The sequence below is a fragment of the Drosophila santomea genome, chromosome 2L, assembly GCF_016746245.2.
Source record: "Drosophila santomea strain STO CAGO 1482 chromosome 2L, Prin_Dsan_1.1, whole genome shotgun sequence".
NCBI lineage: Eukaryota > Metazoa > Arthropoda > Insecta > Diptera > Drosophilidae > Drosophila > Drosophila santomea.
Genome location: NC_053016.2, coordinates 20,963,181 through 20,986,403, shown reverse-complemented (window position 1 = coordinate 20,986,403; position 23,223 = coordinate 20,963,181). Strand labels below are relative to the sequence as shown.

Sequence of the window (23,223 nt, the reverse complement as noted above, 5' to 3'; positions counted from 1 at the left end):
GTCAGCCCAATTCAATGCTCGGTATTTATACCCGATTTTTTCCACATTGGCCAGGAATTGTTTAGCTATCTGCTGTATATGACTTCGTTCTATACGCTGTTTCGGTGCGTATACGTGATGTGGCAAAACTTGTTCGGCTTACAAGGACAAGGGTCATGGGGGATGGAAATGTGCGTGTATGTGTCAGGGCGCGTATGTGACAGTGCGGTTATGTGTCAGAGTGTGTGTGTGTAGCAAGGATGGCGGAATTCGTTTCTGTTAGCTAACATTTTGACAGTATAGGCTTAAAGTTGTCAGCGTATTCTTCGGCTCTGCTGTTGCTGTTGGCCATTGTCCTTATTAACATATTGCCTGTTTGAAGTTTCCCCCGTGTCGCGCCATTGCCAATTCATGTGTGTTATCACACATACGCGTACAGAAGAGGCTTAGTGCCACAGCGCAGAGCAGCAAAACTTTCAAAGTGGCTGCCAAGTATTGGCACAGATTTTTGAAGCTGATAGCAAGTGACAGACAACGAGGACAGAAGGGCAGAGCAAAAAAGGGTTCTATATAAAAATAAAGTAATTTTCCATGTGCTCGCCAGCGAGTATGACCAGGCCTTTCCGACTTATTTCACAGCCACGTGGACAAGTTTGAGTGCCGCTCTAAGATATTGCGAATCTCTAATTTCCGTCAGGTTTATGCATTTCGAAATGCACCCTTTCCTACTCCCACGCTTAAGACCAGATTGCCAGGCACTTAGACCACGGCACTGAAAGCCTGCTTTACTGCAAACACGCCGACTTCAATGGCATTACTTCACCCACTCGCCTCATGTGGCTGCTCGTTATTATTAGCATAATTACAGGCGCATTAACGTGCTGGGTTTCAGGGGCTTGGCAATTTGCCTGCTGCCAGGACGCCTAATTATGATAGGGCCTTAAAACGAGGCGCATCTACAATGCACCTCCTGCAGCGCTGCTAAAGCGTTTAAGGTTGCGCAGTTTCTTAAAGGATCCCCGCGTTTTATGCAAATTTTTCACGGCATTCTTTTCGCTCGCCTTCATTAACATTTCATTAATTAGTTTTTTATTCCACTTTGCAGCTTTTTCTTGATGTTTATGCAGCGTCCTTCGACACTAAGCAATCGGATTCAGTGAGGCAAAGGTCCTGACCTCTCGAGAGCAGAAATAAGAGGAAAGCCATTTTAAGATTAGAACAAGGCTGAAGCACAAACAAACGCCCGCTCCGCGCGAGGACTTCACCACTCCACAATGCGTCTACCGCGCACTTTTCCAGCGCTTTGGTTCTGGGCCTTGCTACCCTTGGCTATCCCCGGCATTCAGTGCTATCCAAACACCCAGCCACAGCCGGCACTGGTCAGCTATGTGACCACCTCGACGACGTCAAGTCAGCGGAGCCCCTCCGCCAGTTCAATCCTGCAGCCCGCATTCGTCTATGACTCTCCCCTTCCCGAAGAGGAAGACAGTTCCAATCATTCCCTGCTCTCATCCACATTCGATGTCCGGCACGAGGAGGCGACCGAGTCATCAAAGAAAGTCATAAGTTCCACGTAAGTACACACACGAGTTTTGTACTACTCATCAGAATTAGAGAATCAACACTGAATCAACTATCGGCTAAAATCACAATTTAATACCTGTATCATATAATATAAATAATAAATATGGAATCGGACCCAGATTCGTTTTCCAAATAAAGTGAACGAAATAATCTTAAAAATTACAGGATTGAGCTAGATTTTATTGTTTCTAATCTCCAATCTTATTATTTTCTGTGGAGAAGAGGGCGCACTTTTTCCACTTCTACTTTTTCTTGCCCTTTGTTTGCTGTTTCTATCGGTGTTGCTATAGCTAAAGAAAATCTTTTGTTTCCACAGCGTTTTGCAATTTTTGCCACTAATTGAAATAGAATTTCTGCTTTGTTGTAGCTGCCGTTCGTTCCGATTGAAGAGCGTGGGTCAGGCTGGGCCCTCGCCTTAGTATTTTTAATTAATTTGCTCTGCGGCCGCTAAGCGTGCTGGTGCGAGCAGAAACGGGTAGCATACTTTTTGGCACGCATTTGGAATCTCATTGAGTTACCGCTGCACTATGGGTAATTTGACCCCTTTTTCCTGCCAAAACCCATTTTCTGAAAGTCGGAATGTTACAATAATATTTAGTGTACGCATTCATAATTGACCAATCTTTAGTGCTGCATACTAGAAATGTTAATAGATGGCGCCACAACAAAGAGTTATATATTACAAAGAATAGAAGGGGCGGTGCAACGCCCACAATTTTTGGAACCATTAAATTTATGGACTAGTGTAACACTATACAAAAAACACAAACTAAATATATCTTCCCGCTCTGGAGTTATTAATTTAGGCCAGAAAAAGTGGTCAAATTTCCCATAGTGCGCTGGTTTGAAGGTAGTAGGTAGGCAAAGTCGGGCTGCAACCGAGAGCCCGACAACACTGTCCAAATAAATTGCTCATTAACTTTAAATCAATGCTTATTAATTGGGCTTATGTGGGCGTGATTTTATTGAGGTGGGTCCCAAAACGGTTTATCATTATTCTTTATAGATAAATAAACGTAGGACAACAGCAAACGGAAGCTTGGAAGCCCCTTTATTTGCTCAACTGGCCCAAAGAAGTCCATATTAACTTCTTACAACACTATTTCCACGGGTAAAAAAGTTCGCAGCCAGCGGCGTCCTGCGTCAGCTCTTCGTCCTTCTTTTCATTCCTGCCCATCAATGCATTGCAATGGTAATGACTACGAGCTGTTGCCTGTAATGGTGATAACGATGATAATGGCAATGATGACTGCGTGCTGGCAACTAGCAAAAGCAGTCAGGCGCAACTGCACTACATGTATTTACATACATTTTTAATTGTGCTGCATTGCCCTCTGGATTCCAATTAAAACCAATCCGTGCGCTTGACATTCTTTGTCTTTGGGTCTTGTGCCATAAAACGTCACTTGACCGGCAATGCTAACCTAAAAATTAAATTAGAAATAAGTCAATAAATCATTTCTATTTGCCCTAAGGCGAAATCGGACTAGGCTGCAAATATTTTGGATGCAGTGGAAAATTCACTTAAATGCTACCGAATATTTCGTCCTAATCCCATTGCAACACATTTGTGCACTTAATATTCGCATGAACGGATTGCCTCCACCGCGATGATGATTTTGACGAGGCATCGGACCCGGTTTATGGCATGCGGCATATGGATATGTCTGTTTATATATAGTTTGTCTGTTGCAGCTGCAAATGACTAAGCACGCTTCGACTCACGTGCTTAAATGTTAATGATGTGCTCATGCTACAAGCGGAATTACTTGCATACTCATATCATACAAACGCCACCCAACATACATATGTAAACCGAACTGTGTGCCGAGATATTTCCATTAAGCTCTGCACACATGCAGATGGGGATACAGATGCAGTTGCTTAGAATGGGGGGGGGGGGGGTGCAGCTGGCTGACTGCGTGACTTTCTCCAACTATTGCATAGTTTTCAATTTCTATCCAGCATTGCACCGCCAAGTATGCAACACGACTGGGATAAACGATAACGATTCTTCCTTTAAAACAGCTTCATACATAACATCCAAGCACCTATGTACAATGCCTTACAATATACAGTAGCGCTTAGTTGATAACAGACGTAGGAAAAAGAGTAAATATTTACGCAAAAATAAAGTTGAATTGTTTTTAAATCTTCAAGTATGAATAATCAAATATCCCCCAAGGCCCCCAAAAACGGGAAATTTAAACATTTATTTATCAATCAAAAAAATTTTTTTATTTTTAAAAATTTTTAACGGTTTGTGGGCGTTAAAAGGGGCGGGGCCAATATTTTTGGTCCCCCACTTGAAATTGGCGGAAACAAATAAGAAAACAAGAGAGAACGCTATAGTCGAGTTCCCCGACTATCTGATACCCGTTACTCAGCTAGTAGAAGTGCGAAGGAGAGTCTTCAACACTGACAGTTTTTGCCGGTTTGTGGGCGTTAGAGTGGGCGTGTCAAAAAGTTTTTTGGCAAATCGATAGAAATTTACAAGTCCAATACAAAAATGAAAAAAATATCAAATCATTTTTCAAAAGTGTGGGCGTGGCAGTTTTGGGCGGTTTGTGGGCGTTAGAGAGGGCGTGGCAAAAAGTTTTTTTGCAAATCGATAGAAATTTACAAGACCAATACAAAAATGAAAAAATATCAAAACATTTTTCAAAAGTGTGGGCGTGGCAGTTTTGGGCGGTTTGTGGGCGTTAGAGTGGGCGTGGCAACATGAATCGACAAACTTGCGCTGCGTCTATGTCTCTGGAGTCTGTATGCTTAATCTCAACTTTCTAGCTTTTGTAGTTCCTGAGATCTCAGCGTTCATACGGACGGACAGACAGACGGACAGACGGACGGACAGACGGACGGACAGACGGACATGGCCAAATCGACTCGGCTTTTGACCCTGATCAAGAATATATATACTTTATATGGTCGGAAACGCTTCCTTCTGCCTGTTACATACTTTCCAACGAATCTAGTATACTCTTTTACTCCACGAGTAACGGGTATAATAATGAGATCAAAAGTGGAAAAAAAAATATTTATTGAACTAAGAAAAACAATATCTCAAATTTACTTATTCGGCACGCTTTAATAGAAAGTGCATAAGAAGCATCATACCCTTTTGATAAAGCGTGCCGAATAAGTAAATTGTATGGCTTTAAAGTATCTGGGAAATAACAACGAAATGTATTATATATTTTGGCTTGACGACGTACGGCTTTTTGATAGTCGAGGAATATCTACATCTATAGAGTATATTTTGATATAAACAGGATTTTCGTTAACCATGAAACGTCCCAGATTTGTTTTATCCAATAGCTAAATTTTATTCCAAGCTAACTAAAAAAATTCTACTACTATTTTCCCAATCTCCTGTCTTTTCAGTGCGAACCCTTCAGTGTCCGTGGTTCTCGATGGAAATGAGCCGCAATTTACTGATGCCCTTGGACACAAAGTTCCCAAGCCACAGCCGTCATTGCAAGTGGCTAGTCCAATTGTTCTCCTTAACCCAGACCGCTATGAATTCTACACGTTCGACGAGCACGGAGAGCTAGTCAAGCGGTTGATGACCATGCAGGAGATTCAGAGTATCGTTGCTAATGGCGACGGCGAGGGACCGTCTATTATCCATCCGGCTCCGCTGGGTGAGAGCCATCCCGACAAGAATGTTCAAGACATAGTGAACAGTGTGCAAAATGTCTTGAATAAGGAGATGGCCTCCAGCTCAGCAAAGAACAACTCCGGCGAACTGCTTCCTCCTCTTTTGGACACGCCCGACGTCTCCTCTTCTTGGTCACTCATATTGCCCGCCATTTTCGGCAACACTGGTGGGGATATTTTCCCTCAGCAGCGTCCACAGCAAATTATGATGACACCCGAGTCGGATCTTCTGGAAACGCCCAACAAGACGACGCTAACACCAACGTTAGCCACAAAGAAACCAAAGCCCGCGAAGCGTAAGCCGGGCACAAAACGTAAGACGACCAGCACTACCGCTGTAACTCCGCAGGTGGTGCAAGAGGAGCTAGACCCTATGGAATCCGTGTACACGGGCATGCAGCAATACCAGCAGGTCGCCGCGAATATGCCACATTTTGAGCTCGGGCACATGCAGCCCATCTACCAGAAGCAACCAAGCGTCACATCAGAGCGTCCGGAAACAACCACACGAAGGGTATTTTACAACAACCAAGCAATAATTCACACGCCCACCTCCTCGAGCAGTACCCCCTCCAGCGCCGAAGTTGTGCTTACACACCAGCTAGCCAAGAAGCCGGCTAGTGTGGATCGCAAGCCGAACCAGCCACATCGAGTGAAAAAGCCTAACGGTGATGGTACAGCGGGAACTACATCTCATGCCGTAAAGCAGAAGATCAAAAGAAAGACAACCACCACGTCAACGACGACGACGACAACAACCACACCAGCTCCAGCGCCTGAAACACAGCCACCCACCCAGGAGGAGCCTGTATCATCAACAACGAAAAGTACGACAACAACGACACAAGCACCATCCTCGACCACACCAAAAAAAAAGAAACGAAAACCTACCAGAACACCGGGTACAGGATCTTCTGGTGGTAGCTCCAAGCCTTCTAAGCCGAAGCGCAAGCCAACGTCTAAGCCTAGGCCTCCGGTCCAGGAAGTTAGTGGATCCCAGGTTGTAGGAACTCAAAAGCCTTCCAGACTGGAAAGACCGCACAAAAAACCCTTACCAACAAGTACCACATCTACCACTCCGACAACGCCAGTGCCAGAAGGAACCACTACAACAACTTCTTCCAAACCAGTGACCACAAGCCTTGAGCCGCAAGCTACAGAGCCACCGGCAGAGAGTACAGTTAGCACTTCAGAACAAGAGCCTACACCAACGAATCCAACAGAGGCTTCCTCTACAACACCAATTGAAGAATTAACAACAACAACCACCGACGCACCCACATCAACAGTTGCATCGCCTATGACCACGGCAATAGCACCAGCATTACACCATCAAAAATTGCATAATAAAACTGCTAGCCGTCCACTGACACAGCACCACAACCATGGATTCGGTCGTCCAGTTCATAGCACCACAACTGAATTGAGTAAGGTTGCTGGGGAGCCACAGACCGAGACCTATGGCATAGTTAATGTAATTCATTCCTCGACCACCACATACAAACCGTTTTATCCGCTGCCAAGCTACGACGATGACGTCGTCCAAAATGTGTCTACTTTACTACCTCAACCCCCAGTGCAGCATAAGCCTCTAAAAAAGTCTCCGCTGCCTTCGCTGGCGCATCTGCAGCAGCAATTGCACCTTGGCTCACCATCACCAGCTCCACAGCTCTCGCCCGATCAGATTCTCTCCATGGATCAAATAGTGCAGTCACTTACCCAGGACTTGTCGACTACAGAGAATGGTGAAGAAAGTTCCGGCGCAGGTCCCGTAAAATACGACAGTGCGGAGAGCAAACTCGAGATAGAGGCTCTAGCCAACAAGAAGAAAGTAGCAGCCATCTCCAGCAGCGCTTCAGCTTCAACAACGACGACTTCAGGTTCTCCTGTAAAAACTACCGCCACCAAACCCACCAAATTATCGACTAGCCACAAGACGCTTACTTCCCACTATGGTGGCAGTACTTTGGCCACGATGCTCTCCGAGGAAGAGGAGGATGTCGAGTTCTCGGATTCTACAGTGGTCCAGCAGCAACCAGCAGAGACCACTGTCAGCAGCCTTGAGAATATAAACGAGGACCAAACACCTATAGTTGTGATCACCGCCAGACCACAATATTTTACAGTATCAAGTGTGCCGGAACCACTGCAGCTCATAAAGACTGATCACAGACAGGAGGAGACGGAGACCACCGAGTTGCCCGGACAGACACAGTTTCTAGTTACAACACAGATGTCACAAGTGGATGAAGTGGAAGAAAGCACCGATAAGTCTGTTATAGAGTCAGCTTACGAAAACGTATCAGAAGTTAACGAAGCAAACCCCTCTGACCTAGAGGTGAAGGAGAAGGTGGGTGAAGCGTCCGTCACGACAGAACAGACTATTCGACTTCCAGTCTCAGAGGGCAGCACAGTCGCTGAAATTGATAGTACCGAAGTTACCCCCCTGATCGCCGACCTCGTTCAACAACTCAACCTGGAAATGCTTAAGCCCACGGACCAAATATCAATGTCCAATTTTCAGACCCAGGCGGCCACTGTTGCCTCAACGTTAGTTGACGGCAGTAATAATCTTGTCTCAGATGTTCCTTTAAATTCGAACGAGACAAAGGATGAGCTGGAATTCCTTATATCCGATGTTATTCAGCAAATAACTCAAAACGATGAAAACCCGACAAAAGCCAAGCCAGCAGACGATTCCAATCGCCTGACCAATGTCGCCCAACTAAATACCTCCTTCTTGCTCCAGCCAAACATAGAAAAAACGGAGGATCCTCATCAGGCATACCATATACAGCAGACGCACGGCACAACAACCGCGGGCCCGTTTAAGAAAGAATCAATATATCCGGAAGATTTGCCTGAAAGTTCAACGTACTTGGAGACGAGCACGCACCGAATTCCGATTTTATCGCTGTCCCAGATTTATGCACAGCAACAGCAAGACGACGATGAGGAGCAGCAAGTTTTTGCCAATGAACGACTAGAAGTTCAACCAACTCTAGAGACCATTGGGCAGGAAACCGTTTCAGCGCTAGAGGAGATGTACACAGAAGTCCCTTCTGCGGAAACTACCACTGCTGACAGTATTGAAACCACAGAGCCTCAACCACAAGCTCCCACACAGGAGACCACTTCTAGCGAGGAGGATTCCGGCAGCGAAGAACCAACGACCACTTATAGCAACATCCCTGAAAGCAACACGAATCATCAAAATAAAGAGAAAATGCCGGAGCTGTTTAAGAATGATTACTACGAGCAGCAGCAGACTCAGAACAATGATATCCAAGAAAAGGAAACAAAGCCCAAGCTTTCAACATCGGAAGAGCATGAGTCAACAACGCATCAATCCCTGGAAGAAGAGACAACACTACCAACTAATGTTTATCAAGATGCCCAGGTGGAAGAGCAATCATTAACAACGGAAAGGCATGAGTTTTTAGAACCTCAGCCGCAAGAAGCCCAAATTGCAGCTGTGGAGGTCAGCGCCACCAATGCCGCTCAACAAATGCCTGAGTATCAGTCTCCACCCAGCGTTGAACGAGAGGATAATAAATTACCGGTCACTGAAATTCCCGGTGATATGTCTTTGGCATCTTCAGATTCGGACATGTCGCTAAGTTCGGAGCAGGTGACTGAGAAAATCGAACTGAGCACAGTGAAAGCGCAACAACTGAACGACGAGTCAATGGAAGAAATTTCTGACGAACTTACAGCTACCGTTTCGCAAGAACGGGATGTTGAAAGTGCGGAGCCGATAAAAAGTGCCCAGAAAATAGAGCTAGACAATGAGGATCCCTACGTCAAGCTAGGCGAAACGACAGCGGCAGTAGTAAGGCCAATGAATACAAATTCCGAAGGATTCGGCGAGAATAAGAACGTAACTGAATCAGACGAGGATAACTACAAGGGGAAATTGCCCTTTACCAACTACGGGAATCCACCAGTAGATCAAGCTGATGAAGAAGACGAGGATGATCAAGTAGCTTTCCACATAACTCCCATGCTAGTTAGCAGCACCACAGTTACGACGAGCACCACTAAAAACTCCATTACGGAAGCCCCAGCTAGATCAACAACTACTACTAGTGCCCCCCTACCAACAACAAAGCGACTAAGCACTTTAAAGCCAGTTTCTTACTACGTACAACCCTCGCTAATGGGAGGATACAACCAACTGGAGATACAGCCGCCAAAGGTGCTACCTTACAATGCTAATAAGGCGGACCCTGTCCAACCGCAAGTCCCAAACCATAGCCAATCGATGCTCAACCAGCAGCGACCCTCCCAACGGCCACCTTTGCTAATCAATCTTATGGCCAGCTCTACACAATCAACTCGACCTCCCGTAAAGATAGACCCAAGTCCCGAAACCTCTCAGGGGCTGGAGGCCTCCACCGCTATGATGAACGAGGATCTGCAGTCCTTCGCCGGCCTCTGCAACGAGCTGGCTTTCAGCTACTGGCGAGCTATTACCTCGGAGAAAATCAGCTCCGCCAGAAGTTTGGTCATATCCCCGTTCGCCCTCACGTCCATGCTTTCTATGGTTTTCCTGGGGGCACGCGGTAGCACTTCTGGCGAGATGAACGAGATCCTGAAATTGGACGACATGGTCACCTTCAATCCGCATCTCATCTTTAAGAATATAACCAACTCAGTGGAACAAGCTACGGACAGCGATATAGCGACTACGGCTTTTGTACGTGAAATATTCAGCGACAGGGCCAACGGAAAAATTCTACCCTTCTTTAAGGAGAAGACACAGCAACTTTACGCCGGACATGTTGAGGAGGTGAATTTCCACGTGGTCAACGACATCGTAAGACGTCGAACGAACCTTCTGGTGAAACGCCACACGATGGGGAAGGTTCTTGAGTATCTACGTACAAATAGCGTATGGGTAAACGGACCATTAGCCACCATCTCGGCCAATCTTTTTCAGACAGACTGCTCGCATGGATCCACCACAGATCGTGATGGAGAGATGTTCTTTCAAGTGCATCCCACAGTTCGCCAGCGTCGGCTCGTGCCTATTCCAGCAGTGCTCTACCGTTCCGGCTTCTTGGCGGGCTATGAACCCAACCTGGATGCCACCGTCGTTTCCTTCGGTCGAGTTCAGAACACTGTTAGCACAGTCTATGTAATGCCTGGGCACCAGAGCTCCATTTCTCCGATGGACAGCCTCGACCGATTAGAGCGCAGTCTAGTGGAGACGGCCTTTACCGACAAGCAGGCCTGGCGTAGATTGCTCACCTCCCTTATGGATCGACCAGGAATGGAGGTGCAACTACCGCGCTTTTCACACCGCTCTTTCGTTAACGCCTCTCTGGGTCTGCAAAAGATGGGACTGCGCGGACTCTTTAAGTCTGACTTTGCCGACCTGCGAGGTCTAACTGGCGCCGGAAACCGCGACATCTTCCTGTCCGACATGATACAGATCAACACGTTCAGCACCTGCGGCGAGGGGAAGATCTCGGAGCACCACCACGTGGAAATGTACCCCGCGCCGCCACTGCGTAAGCGAAACAAAGACGTGGATGCCACAGATGACGATGCCTTCGATTCTTCCGAGAGGGTCGTGGACTTCGGCTCGTTGATGCAGGAATCTGCACTGGGACGAGGCTTCTACGATGATCTTCTGGACCCGAAATACTTGGAACTGCCGTTGCCCCTCCGTCCACGGCAGGCTCGTGTCCCTGACGCACCACGACTGCGCTTTGACAAGCCTTTCTTGTACTTCGTGCGCCACAACCCTACGGGTATGATTCTGTTCATGGGGCGCTTTAACCCCCGACTGCTGCCGTGAAGCTAAAAGACTCACAAGCAAGTGTGGGTCGTTTTCTTGTTAAACCTTGAAAAGTGACTTAGTGAATTTATACCGTACTCATAATAATAATTTTATCTCTAACGAACCCTGCTTGCTGAGCCTTAATCCCGCGTCCCGAATCCCACGGATTGGTCCGATACGAGATTGATGTGCAGCAAACGATTGCATTTGCCAAAACGAATTCAAATATCTTAAATATTTAAATTCAGTCTGCGTAAATTCATCTTAAATTTTTCTGGCTTGCATTTAATTTGCGGCACACATCGTAGATGCGGAATGGTATATGAACTGCACTTTTTATTTCTATTTTTGTTCACTGAAAAATTGCCGGATTGGCAAACAAATGTTGAACAAATACATAGGCAGCGATTGCCAACGCAATCGAAAATTAAATGCAAATGCAATCATGGAATGCGTCAATGTTTTGGCAACTGAACAAATGTAATTTAGTAAAATAAACTTTACAAATGTGCAAACTAAAAGTTATGTATGCTATTATATAAGCATAAATAAAAACTCTTAATAAAAAATATAAATATATAAATAACCTAAAAGCAAACCCACCCTCACTTTCATACTTAGTAATAGATAAGTGTCTTTCGAGAATATTTCTGTAAACAGTGGATCTTACCATGTAAAGCTTACCTGTGAACTTGCTTCACTACAATAGGGGACGTTGTAGTCGAGAGCCTAGATGATCAGATACCATTTACCCAAGTTTTATAACTAGAATTTCTCTTCTGCCGAAGCATCACGATCGTTCACAATGTCGGTAACGAAAACAAGAAAGGAAGCTAGCTTTTAAAAAAAGCTTTTGTACCCTTTTGTTATTTTTTAAAATGAACTAGTTTAAAACAAGAAAAAACGCTATTGTCGATTTAACAATTATCAGATACCCGTTACTCAGTTAGTGAAAGTTCGAATCAGAAATTTCAATATTTGTCTGGCATATCAATAAAATTGATAAAATAATAAAATGACAAAAAATTTAAAAATTTTTGAAAGTGTGGGCGTGACACTTGCAGGAGGTTTGTAGGCGTTAGAATTAGCGGTGATCCGAAAGAAATAGCAAAACAAATAATAAAACGTAAAAAAATAAATGGAAAATCATTTAATTCAAAAGTGTGGGCGTTACAGGATTGGGAGGTTTGTAGACGTTTAAGTGGGCGTGGTTTTTTTGCAATTCGACGGTGGTCCCCTCAATGACCTACTGCATCCAAATATGGGGCACGGCTCACATTCGAACCGAATGTCATGAAAGTGCAAATGCGGATTGGTACATCAGAAACGACGCCCTAGCATTTGCCCCCATATTCCCTCAGTCAGAGAATAGATCAATGGACAGCTCACATCAACCATATGACAAAAAAACCATATGATTTCAAAAGCAGAGATCAAGCAGTTATGGAAGAACACAACGAAACAACAGGTCAAACAGATATGAGACGAGCAATTGTTAAAACAGATGATGAAGTAATTATTAAAGAAACGATGCCGATTAATAAATCTTTACAACAAGGAATCTACCATTTTGCAACGGAAATATTGAACACTGATTGGGTAGGTAATACAACGATAGAAATAAACTGGGTCAAGAGCATTGAATATAGTTGAAAACAACTACGTGGATGCAGGAAGATCTAAAAAAATCACAAGACCACAAGAACATAAATGAAACTTAAACAAAAAAAAAATTTAGAGATATAGAAAGCAGAGCAAGTTTGTTTCCAAATGATGCCACGCTCACTTCAACTCCCACCAACCGTCCAAAACCACGACCAACCTTTCGAAAAGTGTTTTAATTTTTGTTGGTTTTTTTTTGTCGGTATGACAGAACATTTTTACATTTTTCATTCACACTTCCGCTAGCTGGGTAACGGGAATTCGACTATAGCGTTCTCTTTTACATAAAAATTAGGATGCTCCTGTCTGTCACTGGAAGTTTTCGGTGTTATGGGAGCACTTATTGAACGGCTGCTTACTGCACTAGAGTTTGCCAGTCACCTGAATAATTAATAGACCTTTTAAGCAATTTATAGCCTTCTGGTTGATTTACCTGTACCACCAGCAACAGGTTTCTATTAGTAGCACATTCGGCGCACGGCTGATTACATTTAAGGACTTTAAAACGCAAACAGCAATTTGGCAAATGACATTCTGCGTGGACGCAAAGAAACGCAAGCTAGTTGAGCAAACAAACACACACAGCAGCAGCGGAAAAAAGAGGACTGGAGAAATGCAAAATTAATTACCAGAATGCAAATTAATTGCTGTCCGTTTGCTTGCTTGCAGCTTGGCAAGCACATAAATCTCTTGTCTGGGCTTCAGCCATCGCTGACGATTGCCCCCGGGGAAGGATAGCAATGGCGCAAAACGTATCAGCCAAAAGAAAGCAGAGACGGCCGCCAGCCCCATACATATCAGCACACTGGAGAAAAGTCGAAGTCTTTCTTGTTAACTCATACAAATTTGCTAGTTTACTGTTGGCCCAGAGATTAACGCCATATAGTCAATGGTCAGAGTTAAATCAAGATTGCAGTATAAAACCACAACTGAAGTAGCTTAAATGCTTTTTACAGGGGTCAATTCAATATATGTACATACATCTATTTTCGTAATCTGTGTTTTACTTTTAATTATTCTGAAAGGTCTTTTACCACCTGGAACTGTTTCCCTGAATGTAGAAATAATAAATAGACCCATTTTATTATTTTTCTTCATGCACAAAAGCACTTCCAAATTCGTGCAGCGTACCATCACTACACCCACTACCCTCACATGCATTGCAATGACAAACAAATTGCCTAGCGCCGCAACTGCAGCTGAAGTAGCAACGAGCCAACCAAAAATCTAGTTGCGGCTGACGGCCGAGTATGGTATCTCGACGTGCTAGGTGTGGGATGCATGAACTGTCTGAGCGGCCAAATGAATTGGGTACCCGTACGAACAGCACTTAAAGCAACGCAACCCCACTGTTGGCCACCGCGATGGAAAAACCGGAAACAGCACTGGCAGTGGCATCTCACGTCCATTGTTAGCGCTAAAGGAGCTAATTGTGTAAGGATATTTGCCAAAAACTTGAGAGACATTAGTTGTGAAAGCGAGATTTTTTAAAGTCAGAATTGCTTTACCCAGGGGGCCAATAAAAACGTTTTAGATTGATTACTAACGACGTGAAGTTAAATTTTTTTAAACTTTTAAAGTAATGAAGTTATGTCGACTGCTCAAATATTTACTGCCTAGGTTTCAAAATTGGTTTGTTTAATTTCAACATATCGATAAATAGAAATTTTTTTGAAGTTTTTTCGGCTTGTGGGCGTAGGAGTGGGTTGGACAAATAGTTTTTTAGCAAATCTATAGAAATGTACAATAAGGAATGTACTAATAAACAAGAGAGAACTATCTGATACCTGTTACTTCGCTAGTGGAACAACACTGACAGTTTTTGGCGGTTTGTGGGCGTAAGAGTGGGCGTGGCAAAAAGTTTTTTGGCAAATCGATAGAAATTTACAAGACCAATACAAAATGAAAAATTATCAAAACATTTTTAAAAAGTTAGGGCGTGGCAGCTTTGGTCGGCTTGTGGGCGTTAGAGTAGGCGTGGCAAAAAGTTTTTTTTCCAAATCGATAGAAATTTACAAGACCATTACAAAAACGAAAAAATATGAAAAACATTTTTTAAAAGTGTGCCCGTCGGCAGCTAAAAGACATCTTGCCATTCAAGGGTGATTCGGAAACCCTCTACACCTTCATCAGCAGAGTGGACTTCGTAATTTCACTATACCAAATTAATGATGTGCAACAACAGAGGATCCTTCTTGGAGCTATCGAGAGGAACACGTAACACGGTCCATGGGATTTCCGAAAATCGAAGGTAAACAAACAAATTTTTATACCCGTTACTCGTAGAGTAAAAGGGTATACTAGATTCGTTGAAAAGTATGTAACAGGCAGAAGGAAGCGTTTCCGACCATATAAAGTATATATATTCTTGATCAGGATCAATAGTCGAGTCGATCTGGCCATGTCCGTCTGTCCGTCCGTCTGTCTGTCCGTCTGTCCGTCTGTCTGTCTGTCCGTCCGTATGAACGCTGAGATCTCAGGAACTACAAAAGCTAGAAAGTTTAGATTGGGCATACAGACTCCAGAGACATAGACGCAGCGCAAGTTTGTCGATTCATGTTGCCACGCCCACTCTAACGCCCACAAACCGCCCAATACTGCCACGCCCACACTTTTGAAAAATGTTTTGATATTTTTTCATTTTTGTATTGGTCTTGTAAATTTCTATCAATTTGCCAAAAACCGTTTTGCCACGCCCACTCTAACGCCCACAAACCGCCCAAAGCTGCCACGCCCACACTTTTGAAAAATGTTTAGATATTTTTTCATTTTTGTATTAGTCGTCTAAATTTCTATCGATTTGCCAAAAAACTTTTTGCCACGCCCACTCTAACGCCCACAAACCTGCACTTCTACTAGCTGAGTAACGGGTATCAGATAGTCGGGGAACTCGACTATAGCGTTCTCTCTTGTCTTATTTATGTTCAGGCGATTAAAGATTCCATTAAAATACTTTTTCAATTCTTTTCTTTTTTATGATACTACATATTTAAGATCGTTATTTAGTATTGCACAAAATGAGGGAATTTATGAAGAACATATTTATTTTGAATTAAATTCAAATTCGGGAAAACGTAATAAAACCGTAATAAATCAGAATTTTGAATTACTTAAGTTCAATGCAAATGGACCCAGTTACCCACAATATTCTCATCCCCTCCAACCGAATTTTAATCAATACATGCAACCAATTAGACCCACCTATACACAGGAGATGCCTAACAACCAACCTATGTGGCACCTACCAAATTATTTCAGACCCAACCCATACATAAACACACAACCAATTATTTACAAAAGTCCTTTCCAACCACATTCCCATAAAACCCATAATCCTTAAACAGGACATTTTAGAGGAAATACATACCCTAAAGTGCTATTACCCTCCACATGTATTAATACTAACTTCCTGATTACCAAACGAATAAGACCACCGGATAGTGAACAAACCAATATGTCTATTGAAGAATTCAGATTTATAGATGCCCAGGAATACGAATAATTTCAACCTAATTATAAGGAACAATAATATTATGACCACAATCAATACCATGGGTTCATCAATAACAAAAGTTAACAGCCACGGACCACACGAAAACATAGAAATATCATATAAAGGTTGCACATACAACTGCCTTATAGACACATAATCTAAAATAAATATGATTAATAAAAATATATTTTGTCTTCCTATTTAAAATACTAGATGTTATGTTTTAACATCAAATGGCCCTATTACGTTGAACAACTAGATTATGTTAACCAGCAATAGTATTCTTTACTGTTTCGACTAGATCACCTAAATCGGGAGGAAACTTTAAAGTTGGAAGGGTTATTAAGTTTAAAATTCTCCAATATAAGGAAGGATACGAACTAGCATTTACAAATACCATTAAACACGTACTATTTTTTAAAACAGTACCCACTTGCACAAAGGCACGAAATTGAATTCGAATACCTAGTACCGGAAATGCCTAATCAGGGAAAGTAATTCCTCATACAATAGTGAAAACTGGGTAGTACCAAAAAAAATTAAGCTATTGGTAAAACTAAGTATAGAGAAATAACTATTCTCTACAGATATCCAATACCAAGCATGGACAAAATCCTTGGTAAATTAGGAAGATGTCAATATTTCAAAACTATCAATTTGGCAAATGGATTCCACCAAATAGAAATGGACCCAGAATCAATATCTGAAATGGCATTTTCCACCTTCAAATGTCATTTGGCCCTAGAAATGCCCCGCTACTTTTCAAAGGTATATGAATAATATCCCTCGACCGTTCCTTAACCAACACTGTTTGGTGTATCTAGTTGATATTATAATTTTTTTTACATCCCTTACCGAACACAAAGTCATTAGTTTTTCAAAATGTGCAGAATCAAATTTGAAACTGCAGCTGGATAAATGTAAATTCTTAAAAGAAGAAGTTAGCTTTTCTCGTCACATCGTAACCCCTAATTGTATAAAACGAGTCCCTTTTAAAGTTAAAGCCATGGATATACACTGGTAGGCACAAATATTTTGACGAAATGTTCTTTCGTGTTCCCATTCCAAAAATGGCAAAAGAAATCTGAGCTCTCCTTGGATTCACAGGTTATTATAGTAAATTTATACCAAACAAGAGAACGCTGACTAATAATACAAAAATGAAAAAATATCAAAACATTTTTCAAAAGTGTGGGCGTGGCAGCTTTGGGCGGTATGTGGGCGATAGAGTTTTTTAGCAAATCGATAAAAATTTACAAGATGAAAATGAAATGAAAAATATAAAAATAAATGAAAAAATATCAAAACATTTTTCAAAAGTGTGGCCGTGGCTGTTTTAGGCGGTCTGTGGGCGTTAGAGTGGCAACATTAATCAACAAACTTGCGCTGCGCCTATGTCCCTGGAGTCTGATTGCGTAATCTCAATTTTCTAGCTTTTGTAGTTCATGAGATCTCAGCGTTCATACGGAAGGACAGACAGACGGACGGACAGACGGACATGGCCAGATCATCTCGGCTATTGATCCTGATCAAGAATATATATACTTTATATGGTCGGAAATGCTTCCTTTTGCCTGTTACATACTTTTCAACGAATCTAGTATACCCTTTTACTCTACGAGTAACGGGTATAACAAGAAAGAACGCTTTAGTCGAGTTCCCCGACTATCTAATACCCGTTACTCAGCTAGTAGAATTGCGAAAGAAAAATTTCGACACTGTCAGTTGTTGGCTGTTTGTGGGCGTTAGTGTGGGCGTGGCAAATAGATTTTAAGTGCCCAAAAGTGTGTGCGTGGCAGTTTTGGACGGCAGCATGGGTCAACCAAACTTGCACTGCGTCTCCTTACATGGTCGGAAATGCTTGCTTCTACCTGTTACATACTTTTAAACGAATCTAGTATACCATTTTACTTTACGAGTTACGGGTATAATAAAGTAGAGGCTGACCTCTATTTTGAAACGGTTTTTCAAAGAAATCAATCCACCTGCGGTTCAAGATTGCTTGGAAATTACACACTAGAGATTACCGTATTATAGGTTTACATCAATGCATACTTTACCGATGCTTATTATCATAAGTAAATAGCTTTTCGCTTTTTTGTTGTTCCAGAAACTCTGTTGTTATTATAAAAACAGCAGCCAACGCCACAGCAAATAACATAAGCCACAAATTTAAATACACATGTCGCTGGCATTGCAGCTGTAATTCCTGCTCCGGTTGTTGTTGTACCGACTACCGCTGCTGTTGGGTATTTATGTGGTCTTATGCGGCAGTTGTCGTTGTTCTGCCGTTCTGTTGGCGCTGCTCGGCGGAAATTGTATTGTGGCCAATATGGTAAATTGCCTTGAATCTACCTTAAAACCATATTTCAGCACTAGATTACAGAAACAGGCAGCAGCCGAGGCTGCAGCGGTGGGAGAGGCGCTGCGCCGAAAGCTACAATGCGGTACGCCATTACCCCAAAATACCATCATAAAATTTCGCGCAAGCGTGTGTCTCGGCATTTTAACCGAAACGGGTTTTGAGCCATGCCACCTCTTTCCATTCGTGCTCCTGTGAACAAGCCACACACACCCTGCAACGCATCCTTGCAGCCGAGAACAGTACATAAATGGCACACATGCAGTCAGGACTGTTACCGTTGATGTTGTTAGGGGCTGCGGTTGCGCTTAAATGCGCCATTAAAGCCACGGTCAGCAAAAACAATCCCAGAAATCTGTGTTAGGAAAAAAGAGAATAGATTTGGGCATAGATTTGGGACCTGGCGACCAGGAGATGCCATTGCGGTTTTATAAATCATTTCTAAGGGAACTGTCAGGAATCGCCGTTTTAATGTTATGAAAGTCATTCATGGGACAAGGAACACAGGAATATTGTGATAAGCAAATACCTCTCTAGCATGTTTCCAATTCAGCCGTTCATGCCCAGCATATTTTCATTACGAGCTTTCGACATTAATTAATTAATTCATTTTATTGCCACCTTTTTATATCCCTTACTTCACTTAGAAAACTGAAGGACGAATAATTTGAAAACGATCGTTCTAAAAACGTTCTCTGCAACAAACAAAGTCCGAAGGAGAGTCTTTAACACTGACAGATTTTGGTGGTTTGTGGGCGTTAGAGTGGGCCTGGCAAAAAGTATTTTGGCAGATCGATAGAAATTTACCATACTAATACAAAACTGAAAAAATATCAAAACATTTTTCAAAATTGTGGGCGTGGCAGCTTTGGGCGGTTTGTGGGCGTTAGAGTAGGCGTGGCAAAAAGTTTTTTGGTAAATCGATAGAAAATAACAAGACTAATACAAAAATGAAAAAATATCAAAACATTTTTCAAAAGTGTGGGCGTGGCAGTTTTGGGCGGTTTGTGGGCGTTAGAGTGGGCGTGGCAACATGAATCGACAAACTTGCGCTGCGTCTATGTCTCTGGAGTCTGCATGCTTAATCTCAACTTTCTAGCTTTTGTAGTTCCTGAGATCTCAGCGTTCATACGGACGGACAGACAGACGGACATGGTCATATCGACTCGGCTATTGATCCTGATCAAGAATATATATACTTTATATGGTCGGAAACGCTTCCTTCTGCCTGTTACATACTTTTCAACGAATCTAGTATACCCTTTTACTCTACGAGTAACGGGTATAAAAATGTTGGTTGCCATTTTCTATCGATATGCCAAAAATATTGTTAAACTTTCTCGTACGCACTCCCACTAGCTTTGTAACGGGTATCTGATAGTAGAGGAACCTGACTATAGCGTTCTCTCTTGTTTTATTTTGGCATTGTAATTCGTTTACTTTTTTGTCATCATCAGAGCTGCATTTTTGCATAGAAAATTGAGCTTTTGCCAAACTAACGATGAACTAAAGTATGCAAATTTATTTACCATTTCTATGCACACAACGCAGAAAGAAACTCAATGGGGTAACGGGTGGCTAAATCCAAACAAATGTATGCAATAGAGAGTACATAAACAGTGATCGGGATCACCAGGTCTCCGGCCCAAAACAGTCTCTTCGTTAAAATTATATGCTTTTACAAATTCAGCTGTATACTTCTTATCTGTCTGACAGTTTAATTATTAAAATTTAATGGTGTTAGTTACGCCTGCCTTGTTTAATGACCAGCATGTCTCTATAACAAAAACTCAACACAATTCTTGCGAAAAGTTCGCCGACTATCAGATACAGAAATTTCAACACTTACCGTTTTTGGCGGATTGTGGGCATTAGAGTAGGCGTGGCAAAAAGATTTTTGGCAATAGAGAGAAATTTACGAGACCAACAAAATGTGAAAAAATATCAAAACATTTGTCAAAAGTGTGGGCATGGCAGTTTTGGGCGGTTTGTGTGCGTTAGGGTGGGCGTGGCAAACGTTTTTTCTGCAGATGAATAGAAATGTACAATATTAATAATAATATTAAAAAATATCAAAACATTTTTATAGTTCCTAAGATATGGTTCCTGTTACATACTTTTCAACGAATCTAGTTGGTATAAAAAGTATGGGTGTTTTCTCCAGAAAACATTTTTAATGTCTGAATATAGACTAGGAAAATAAAAGTGACAAAAGAACTTTAAACATAAAATATTTCTCTTATAAATTTTATATATTCCCAAAAAAATATTTATATTTAATATTCATTCCACATATATTTTAAATGAATTAAAATATTCCACGACATATTGCACAAGTCTTTCGCCTAAGACGTTTGGAAGTATTTACTACTTATAGCTGTATTCATACTAATCTAGCGGGTTTCTACAAAAGTGGTAGAACTAAAATTATATCGAGCTGTTTAACGTAAAATACATTTGTTGCAGAGACAAATATTTTAATAATTTCCCAACATTTTGATTTGGGAATATCTCTTTTTTATTTTTGTAATATTTTGTCTTGACATTCGATTCATTTAGTTTTTGTGCGTTTGTTGCAGCACTCATTAAGATCGGGGAACCACAGCAGATTTTCATCTCTTCGTGATATTTAAAGTAGGCGCTTTCGCAAACTCTCCAAACACGCTTCGTCACTACGCCGACTGCCATAATGGTTTTTTTGTTTTTAAGTCAAGTTTATTTTATAGTGACTAAGAAAAAATTTTAAAAAAAAATAACTTTTATTAAAAAAATTATTTAATTGAGAGAAATAAGAAATTTGTATGGTAAATTCTTTTTTAAGCGATACGTAAACATAAAAAACGTTACTTGTAGATCTCCGGAAACGGGTTGCCTCTAAAGTACTAGTCCTTCTGTGAACCCATTTTCTGCAGTCATTGCATCCGAATCGGCAGGCAGAATCTTCAAATCTTCCAGAAATCTGCCACAATTTTTGTGCACATTTCATATTGTCAGCACGTAAGGGCATACCACGGCGAGGGCAGAAAAGACGAAGGGGCGTTGCCATAGGCGTCAAAGTCTCACACACCCACACACATGCGCTCAACACAACTGTGTGCATGCGGTTGTTTGTTTGTGCTGCTGGGAGCGCACATGCATATGAAAACCGCTTTCGTTTCCGGAGCAAGAACGACTTGAAAATGGCGCACGGCATGGAGTCGCGCGCCATTGTTGGTGCTGTGCTCACTGTTGTTGCTGCCGCCATCAGATAGATAGGTGCAAAAAAGTAGCAACTCCAGCTTAACAACAATCTGGATAGCAGACAGGTGAAAGGGGTTGGTGGAAGAGTTGGCACCGAGAGTTGACAAGATATACAACCAAAAAAAAGAAAGTGAAATGGAAAATACAAAATGCAAGCAATACACAGGTTCGTGCAAGCTGGGAAATAAACAGGGGCGCATGATTTTTATTTGCCTTGTCCTCCTGAATCCCCTCGTCGCCTGTCGCTTGTCGCCTGCTGTCGTTGTTGTTTGGGTGTCGCCCACTTTTTGATGCCATCATGCAGGTAAAGTAAATTATGCGACGTGCAAAATCAATAAATCAACACGTTTATTGCTGTAAACGTATTTGGGTCTCTGGGCGAAAAGGGTGGATTTATGCACTGAGCAACTGGCAGCTGCAGCTTTTCGCAAGAAGAAGCCGCGCAGCCGGAATCGTCTGTTGATGCGTTTATAGCCGCGAATTAAATTTATATAAAATGTTCACAGACCCGGCTCGAAACAGGCTCACACACTGGCAGGATATACACGCCAATGAATTGCAAATCCGGGCCAAGTATTCATCTCGCTTGTTCCTGATGTTGTTGCTGCTGCAGTGTCTACGCAACAGCTGCAATTCATTATAAATGTGATTTCCCCGCGAGCAGCAAAAGGCGTGGAAAACTTGCTAAAATTTTCCGCGCTATTTTCGAGCTCGTTGTCTGTGCCAAGCAATCCGGAGCCACATTTAACACAACGCAGAACAGACCCCAACCAAGGGAGAACAAGTTTTCCCATTTTCACGGGCCGCAGTGTGTGCTCGGCATACCTTTGGTTTGCTGTGGCACATAGCACATCTTGAGTGCTTTATTGTTATGTTTTAAAATTCAATGAATTCTAAAAATGTACCACCCTGTGTCCCAGGTATCTGGTTGTCTGGTTGCCAGCGACAACGATAGAGCGACAGAGTTTGCAGCCCGGCATAAACAATAGCAAAGTATTTTTTTTTTCTAAAGCGCTTGGCTACGATCTGACGTTCTTATCTTTGCGAGCCATATGGGCAAAGGTAGCACAAACTCAAAAACAAGGTCAAAGGCCGTCGACGGTCGACAGGACCAGCTGGACAGAGACAAATGGATGCAGTGAGAGTGGAATTCAAATGAAAATGCAAATGCGAATTCAAACCAAACGGTGCCAGAGACAACACTGATTAAAGGCAGCCGAGCATGAAGAATAATGTATTAAATACACTTTACATATTGCAAAACTGTAGAGCTGTGACGTATAATAAAGGAGAAAACGAATTTTGAGTTGCACGTGCTGATGGTCTTCTTCCATATCAGTCCTTTATTTGCAATATTAATTTCAATTTTTCTCAGTACCCTAACTAGAATTGCACAATTCATTCGTGGAAATATATTTGTAATCGGTAAAAGTGGCCTGCGGATGGCTTTTTGGT

At 42.3% G+C, this 23,223-nt stretch overlaps 2 protein-coding genes across 2 annotated transcripts in view; both read left to right on the top strand.

The window, feature by feature from the left end:
* Positions 1-1,172: 1,172 nt before the first annotated feature.
* On the top strand, positions 1,173-11,470 carry LOC120458764 (mucin-17). The gene is made up of 2 exons (XM_039646539.1): positions 1,173-1,552; positions 4,948-11,470. Exons 1-2 carry the CDS (start codon positions 1,254-1,256, stop codon positions 11,027-11,029), a joined length of 6,381 nt encoding a protein of 2,126 aa, XP_039502473.1. The 5' UTR covers positions 1,173-1,253; the 3' UTR covers positions 11,030-11,470.
* A 3,207-nt stretch (positions 11,471-14,677) lies between these two features.
* The window catches only part of LOC120458291 (solute carrier family 2, facilitated glucose transporter member 3), a 33,278-nt gene continuing 24,732 nt past the window's right edge, over positions 14,678-23,223 (top strand). Inside the window, exon 1 of the mRNA XM_039645889.2 lies at positions 14,678-14,924. The gene's annotated coding sequence lies outside the window, so the exon portion shown is untranslated. The remainder of the gene's footprint in view (positions 14,925-23,223) is intronic.

Coding starts and splice junctions, on each gene's coding strand:
- LOC120458764 (XM_039646539.1), top strand. CDS start 1,254: ATGCGTCTACCGCGCACTTTTCCAGCGCTTTGGTTCTGGGCCTTGCTA. Junction 1,553..4,947: donor AAGAAAGTCATAAGTTCCAC/GTAAGTACACAC, acceptor CTGTCTTTTCAG/TGCGAACCCTTCAGTGTCCG.